Raw genomic sequence first — 7,752 nt, 5'->3', positions numbered from 1 at the left:
CCGAGTGTCTGGCCACATGGGAGCTCACGGCAGCCGGAGGGGGTGTTGGGGGTGGGAGCAGTCGGGCTGGGGGGTTGTGGGCGTTGAGGGGGCTGGTCACCGGGTGACCAGCGCCGAGCCCTGGACGGCCCTGCCAGCCACACTACGGAAGGGTGGGCCTCGGGCAACGGGAGCCGTGGCCGGTACGGGCAGGAACGTGCCACACCCTGGTCGGCGTCTGTGAGAGATCCCGGTGGCTGCCGTGTCTGAGCCGGCCCCACGTTTGACAGCTGGACGCAGAGCTGTGATTAACACGATGAAGCAGGAATTAGAAAGCAGGGAGGGAGGAGGGGCAAAGCAGCTCACACGCAGCCCTCGCAGACGGGCTTCGCGAGCCGCCCGGGGTCACAGTGCTCACTGCCCGCCCCGGCTCCGGCAGAGCCACCGCCTGACAAGCGGCCTCGCTGGCTCGGCTGCCGACGGTGTGCCCGATGCCCAGGGGGCTGGGTTTCCCTTTAGCAGCTGAGCCGGGGCTGAGGTGACCACCACGGACGGCTGGAGAAGCAGGAGCGGGCTCACCGCGCCCGCCGGCCAGCCACCCATTCCCCAAGGGCACGGCAGGCCCAGCGCGGGTCCGGGCGGTGCCTCCCGAGGCCGACGTCCTTATTTAGGGAGCTCTGCGGAAGCTAATGGGCAGTGACAGCCCCGTTTGAAAACCACGGGAAAGCTTAGGGAGGCTGTGATCTGCCCGCCCGAAGCTGGGTGTTAGGGACGTCACGCCCGCTCCGCGTCGTCCCCCCGCTCAGCCCCCCGTCCCTGCACCTCCTCTCCGCCCTCACGTGCAGACCCACTGTCCTCCTCCGAGGTGGCGTTGGGGGCGGCGGGGGCGGGAGGAGGCCTGGAGCTGCCAGGAGCTGTTTGCTCGTTCCTGCTGCAGCCTCTGGGGAGGCCCGGCAAAGCCGCAGCCTTCTGGTGAGGATGAGAGATGGATGTTTGCAGAGAAACACGGCCCCCGAAGACTCTCGGCACCCCAGCTGCCGTGCTTCCCGTGCTGGCTGGTCTGGGTCCCCAGGCCCGGGGAGAGAGGAACACCGCGAGATCTGCCTGTGACGTGCCACTACCGCCCCGTGCTGGCCTCTGCTCCCCGCCCGCCCCCCGCCCCGTCCCATGGGGCATCGCGCTGTCTTCTGCCCTCCCCGGCACCCCTGCCGGGAGCTCCCGCCCCTCCCCAGTCCGCACACCACAGCAAGGGGCCCCCGCTCCACTGTGACATCGCCCCTGGACTCGAACTTGTCACAGACGGAACCAGTGTTCTGTGTCCCCCACAAGCATGCTGGGCCCCTCGAGTGCCCCACTCACCGAGTAGCTCCCGCCAAAGTCTTGGGGTCACCGACCAGTCCCCTCTTCCTTTCATACCCCACACCCCACCCACCTGCAGACCTTGTGACCTCCACATTCACAGCACCCCCCACATCAGGTGCAGCTCCCTGGTGCCCACTGTCACCAGGAGCCACCTCCACCTCTGGCCGGCACTGGCTGGCCTCGCGGCCCACTGTGGCCCCCACCCTTGGTCCCCTCCATATGTGACCCCTGACTCTGGTGCCCACTGTCACCAGGAGCCACCTCTGGCCGGCACCGGCTGGCCTCGCGGCCCACTGCGGCCCCCACCCTTGGTCCCTCTGTATGTGACCCCTGACCCCTGGGACTCAGGCAGAGCAGACCTGCTGTGCAGCCCCCTGGACGCTTCAGCGACTCTTCGCCCGGCAACGTGACAACCCTCTGTCCTCACGTGGCCGGTGACGAGGTCTGTGACCTGGCTCCTCGCGCCCTTTTTGACCCCTCCCTTTCTTGGCCACTGCTCCGGCCACCGTGGCCTCATTGTGGCTTGGCGACCAGGCCCGGTGGAGCCCTGTCCCAAGGTCTTTGCATGGAGTGCGTTCCCTGCAGACCGGCAGGTGCGTCCACAGCTGTGTCCACAGGTGCGTCTAGCTGTCACTGCCCGAGGGCGAGGGCACCGGGCGTTCCTCCGAGCTGTTTACATTTACAGTTCCGTGTTTGTGTGGTTGTCGCCTCTCTTTCCGGGCAGAACGTCCGTTCGGTGAGGGTCGGATCTGGTTGAACTTGCTGTTGGGCCAGGCCTGGCACGCAGTAGACGCTCGGTAAACATTTCCTGACTGAGAAAATGAGGAAGCGATGAAGGAGGCTGGTCGTAGCTCTGTGCACGCCGCGCCGACCCCGCGGGCCAGCAGAGCGTCGGTCAGACGCCACGTCGGTCGTCCGGCTGAGGGTCGCTTCTCACTTTCCGAGACCCGAAGCCAAGCCGTCGGAACAGCCGAAACAGTTTCTCTCGGAACAACAAATACATTTCTCCAAGTCTGCCATGAGCCTCTTAAAAACGCAACACTGTGTCCTGAGTATATGCAGCTGAGTCTCTTAAAAACGCAACACTGTGTCCTGAGTATTTGCAGCTTAGACACCCTGGAACTCCCCATTGTGGGCGGCGGGCGTCCAGAGGGGTGTGAGGCGGAGCCGAGGGCTAAGTGACCGTCACTGGCCGATCCACTGTTCTTGTAGATGGAGCTTGGAGCTTGGGCTCTGACATGGCACAGACGGGCTCACGCTGCGGCTGTGCTGTTCGCTAGCGGTGTGACCTTGGACGAGTCCCATACTCTCCCCGGCCTTGGGTTCCTCACGTGTCCCACAGGATGCTAATGCACCCACTTCACAGGTTCACTAGATTCAGTGAGACACCATACGTGAGGACAATTCCAGGGTGCCCGGCGTGTCGAGCACTAATGGCTTCTGCTGGTGTATTATTGGGGGGCGGTCCCCAACCCCCAGACTTGTGCTGGAAATGCACAGAACGCACGTGGGCTTTGCTGGTGGGGAGCGGAGTGCATCAGGCCTAGTGACTTGACCCTTCTCATTCTGTGAGAATGAGCGTGTGCATGTGTGTGCTCTCGTGAGCGCACAAACACACGCCTGTGCACACACACACACACACACACACACACACACACACACACGCTAGCACTCTGCCTCAGACCAGGGCCTTTTCCCGTAGAAGGACCAGAGGATGTGTGAGAAATGGCGACAGGCTCCTCTCCGACATGCCTCCCCCGCCCCGGGGTGTATTTCATTCCCTCCCGTTGGGGGAGAGGGTGGCCGCCGGCCTCCTGGTACATCTGAATGCAGGGTGGGTGACGCGCCCAGCCAGCCAGGGCCGCTGCGTGCCCCCTCATAGCAGGCACCAAGCGAGGCCGCGACATCTTTCTCCACCGGCCAGAGCACGCGAATGGCATCTGTTGAGCTGGAAAACATCGGCCGTCCCCGGTCCAGAGCCAGGGGACAGCACGGTGAGGGACTGGCCTCTAATAGGGACATCTCCCAGGTGACGCGTACGCGGGCCGTCCCTCTGCATCCCACGCCACATAAAACATCTTTTTATTCATCCCTTGCAGCAGTCAAGCCTGGCTGACTCCTGGGGGGTGGGGGAGGGGACATGCCACATGCCACCAGCCCCCCCCATCTCACGCCTTTGCCATACGGCTCCTGACTGCCCGGAAGGCCCCCGGGGGGCAGCTCACGAGCTACAGAAACCGAAGGTCGGGAGCCCAAGGTCGCGAGACTTCTGCATTGTACGTTGCATTTTATGTTTGCAGTTTCTTTCCGGTCACTGGGACGACCTCTCAGGGGCCGTAGACGGGAAGGGACGGAGACCGCCCCCCTGTCCTGTTCGGTTCTGTTCGGTTCGGTTCTGTTTGGTCTCCACCCACCACAAGTTCTTTTCTCCCCCTCTCATAGTGTGGGCGAAACGCCGAAAACTTCGACCGGTTTTTCACCCGTCACCCACCAGTCCTAACACCTCCCGACCACGAAGTCATCAGGAACATTGACCAATCAGAATTTGAAGGATTTTCCTTTGTTAACTCTGAATTTTTAAAACCCGAAGTCAAGAGCTAAGTAGATGCACAGAGCTCCGTCCTTCGTTTCTGTCATTCAAGCTCAGCGGCTACTGTGGTGACATTCTTTTTTTTTTTTTTTTTCATTGCAAAGTTGCATCCATGTTTTATTTGCTAATGAGGCTAGAGTGGCCATGTTTCAGAACCCAAATGTCCTCGGGTAGTTTGGAGCATCGCGATGAGATGGGATGATGCAGTTGGCGTGTGGAAGACGCTGCTGCATAATTAACTCGTTATCGACGTCCTCTTACAATTTACTTTCCCCGGCATGTCAGCTAAGTAGAGCCAGGGGGGACATAAAATGCCTGCTCTCTCTCCTTTTTTTTTTTTCCTGCATGGCCGTTTCTGTGCATCCTCCAGCGTTAGCCACGCAGCCGCCACCCTTCCTACCCCATGGGTGCATGGTCGGATGCTAGCGGCTCTCATCCACGCCTGGCCCTGGGGTTGGCTAGTACACAACTTCACGGTCGCTTTGACTGAGAGAGAATGCGGTTTCTCCATTCGGCCCGGCTCGGAGGAAGCACGCGCTTTGCGCAGAACATGCGAAAAAGAAAAAAAAAATAATTTTGTGTGTTATGTTTTTAACTGCGGGTTAAAAACATAAGCCCTTTCAAAATTCCAAGTGCCTGCTTTCAGGCCACCCCAGTCTAAACGCGCCTGCGGAGATCAAACGACAGCCAGCTCGGGCACTGCCTCACGCTGTCATTTCTGACCCTGCGTGTCCCCGAGCACCTTCATCCCCAAACTCCTGGCAGAGGGCATTTGGCGCCACTTCCTGAAACTCCCCGGCCACTCTAGCGAGGTCCCAAGGGACCATGATTTTACATGACATTTCAAACTTTATTTGCTTTGGGGTTTTATTTCTGTTGTTCAAATGCAAAATAATAATAATAACAATAATAATGTACTTGCTTTGTTACACATGCTTTGAAATTATGTGTCCAGATGTCATTAACCAGTGACCTACTTTGATTTACAAAGAAGACGGCTCTGGGGTCTGGGTGGAAGGGACGGGTCCGGGTGTGTGGCTCAGCTAATTCGCTGCTCTCAGGACGACGCTGTTTCTCCAAACACAGACAGTTGTGTTCTTCTCTTTGATGTCATTTTGCAAGATGTTTATGCAACTGTTCACTTGTATCTGGATATCTCTTATGTGCCATTTTTCTTCTAGCATCGAGATACAATTTAAAAAAAGAGAGAGAGAAGAAGAAACGCTATTTCAAGGAAAAAGGCTCTCTCTTTGAAAAAGTGTGTACCCAGACTACAGCTTGGGGCCTCCCGAGGCTTGGGGAGAGGAAAAGCAGTCACCCCAGAGCTCAGTCTTGGCCCCGGTGTTCAGCCAGTCAGGGGCTGAGGCCGCGGACCATCCAAGGACCAGTCCCAGAGGCCTGGAGCGGGGTGGTTCGAGCTGACTGCCAACCACCTCTGAGCCCAAAGCCCCCACGGCCCCGGAGGCAGGTCCGGGCCAGCGGGGAAGATGGCCAGGGCTCTGGATTTCCTCCCACCAGCTTGGACTAAACAGTCTCTCTAGCAAGCGTCTTTGTGAGCCCCCAGAAGCTCAAGGAGATCCCTGGGGCGGGAGAAAGCCTATTTCTGTCTGAGCAGATAAAGACGGCAAGTGGTCCCCACCCTCACCCCCTAAAAGCCCAGTAATTTCCAGAAGCTCCGGGGTTTCTAAGAGACCATCAGGGGAACTTTAAAAACTTGAGAGATGTCCTCAAAGCCAGGCTTCTCTGTCAGAAAGCCGTGGTTTGGGTTTCCGCTCAGGCAGGGGCCCCTGCCGCTCGCTCCTTTCTGCCATGCCCCTGCAGGCCCGGGGACTGTCCCCATGGACCTCCGCGAACCATACTGACATCCTAGCTGACGAGCTTAGAAGGCTAGGGAGGAGGGTACTCGGACGGACCCACCCCCCACCTTAATTACTGGGGACACTGGGACCTGGAAAGAGGAAGTGACTTGCCCGAGGTCAGCCAGCTGGGACGCACAGCCAGGGGACGCCCTCTGCCCTGCATGTGGCATCTCTGAGCCATGCCCACCGGCGGGCAGGTCACTCGAGGTCGTTCATCAAGCTGCTGGATCACCTGGAAATGTCCTCAGGGAGATTGAAGCCACAGAGAAACACCGGACCATTGACACGTGACGGGTTTGGAGACCAACGTGAGACAGACAGATAGGCAGGTAGATAGATAGATGATAGATAGATAGATAGATAGATAGATAGATAGATAGATAGATAGATAGATAGGCAGATAGATATGGGTATAGATAGATGATAGATAGATGGATGGGCAGATAGATAGGCAGATAGATATAGATATAGATAGATGATAGGTAGATGATAGATGGATGGGCAGATAGATGGATGGGCAGATGGATGGGCAGATAGATAGATGGGCAGATAGATATAGGTATAGATATAGATAGATGGTAGATAGATGATAGATGGATGGGCAGATGGGCAGACAGACGGACGGACGAATAACAATGGGGGAAGCCCCCGTGCACACACTGTCCTCATTTTCCACGCCGCTGCCATCATTTTCCAAAAGTCCGGCAGTTCGCAGACATGAGAGCACAAGCCAAAGCCTCCGTCCCCCAGTGCCGCTCACCAAAGCTGGGCAGGGGAGCCCCCCGCCGAGGTCAGGGGTCATCGGCCAGGGTTCCCGCAGCTGCCTTTTCTGTCCGCGCTCAAGTGCAGAGGAGACCAAGCCGCCGCCGTCCCCGTACGCGCCCCGGGAGCTCTGCGGAGCTGTCCGGGAAGAAAGACTTCGCTTTTTGGTTTTGGCCACCGCGCATGTCCTCCGGCCCCCGGGCCCGGCAGCCGCGTTGGCTGAGCGCCGGCCGTGTGCCGGGCCCACACACAGTCCGCTTCTTGGTCTCCTCTGCACAGCCCGTGATCTCCGTGGCCGTTGTCCCCTGGCGTCCCCAAGTCCCTCTTCCCATTCCTCAGACTTCCCGCTGACCCGCCCCTCCTCAACGACCCTACGACCGGTCACGATGACCTCAGGCAGTGGCCAAGAGGCCGGTGAGCTCCCTCCCTGGCTGAGCGAGGCCCTTCTCGCATGGCCCCAGAGGCTCCCGACTCAGAAAGGGCCCGTCCTCCCTAGCTCCTCGGCGTCTCCTGCGGGGACCCACCCACGGGACGGAGCCATAGTGGCAGGTCCCGTCCGGACCACATGGCTGGACGAAGCACGAGTCACCACCAGCACAGCCATCGGGGAAGGGCTTTCAGAATCAGGGCTGGTGGGACATGAACTTCTGCCGGGTGCCCAGAGGCGGGAGAGGCCACGGGGGGCACTGCCACCGAGGCACTGGAGCCGAACAGAGCCAGTGCCCGCTCGCCTCCTAGCCCCAAGTATCCCGGGACCACACAGCCCCGCAGCTCTCAGCCCTCGAAGGCGCCCGACGCAGTCCTGTCCATACTGGAAACGTTTGGTGGCCCGAGCAGGCACTTGGGGGCGGGGGCCGGGTGCCAGTGTTGCGCTGTAGAGCGAGGTCACTGGCTCAGGAGCAGCTGTCAGCTGGGAAGAGTTGAGTCTCCACCCATCATTCATTCACTCGACAAATCACCGCGGGCGGCCGCCGCGTGCCGAGCACTGTCCTCGGCACCAGGCTTACAATGGCGAAGAGAAGGCCGAGGACACGGACCCTGCCCTCCGGGGAGAGGCGCTACATCAGCCAGTTTCCGATGACGGCCACTGGCAGGACGCCAAGGGCGCCGCGCGGGGTCCGGGGAGGCGCAGACGACGTCGACGGGCGAGGTGGCCTCCGAGCCTGGCTCTGACCGTGAGAAGCGACACGTCCGTGCGGG

At 59.7% G+C, this 7,752-nt stretch overlaps 1 protein-coding gene across 1 annotated transcript in view; it reads left to right on the top strand.

The window, feature by feature from the left end:
* Positions 1-4,806, top strand: part of PRKCB (protein kinase C beta) — a gene marked incomplete at its 5' end in the record, with an annotated part of 228,349 nt that extends 223,543 nt beyond the window's left edge. Inside the window, one exon of the mRNA XM_006912548.1 lies at positions 3,784-4,806. Coding sequence (XP_006912610.1) covers positions 3,784-3,942 — 159 coding nt within the window. The remainder of the gene's footprint in view (positions 1-3,783) is intronic.
* Between the last annotated feature and the right edge of the window lie 2,946 nt (positions 4,807-7,752).

Source organism: Pteropus alecto, unplaced genomic scaffold (genome assembly GCF_000325575.1).
Source record: "Pteropus alecto unplaced genomic scaffold, ASM32557v1 scaffold15, whole genome shotgun sequence".
NCBI lineage: Eukaryota > Metazoa > Chordata > Mammalia > Chiroptera > Pteropodidae > Pteropus > Pteropus alecto.
This window is presented reverse-complemented; position numbering and strand designations above follow the sequence as displayed.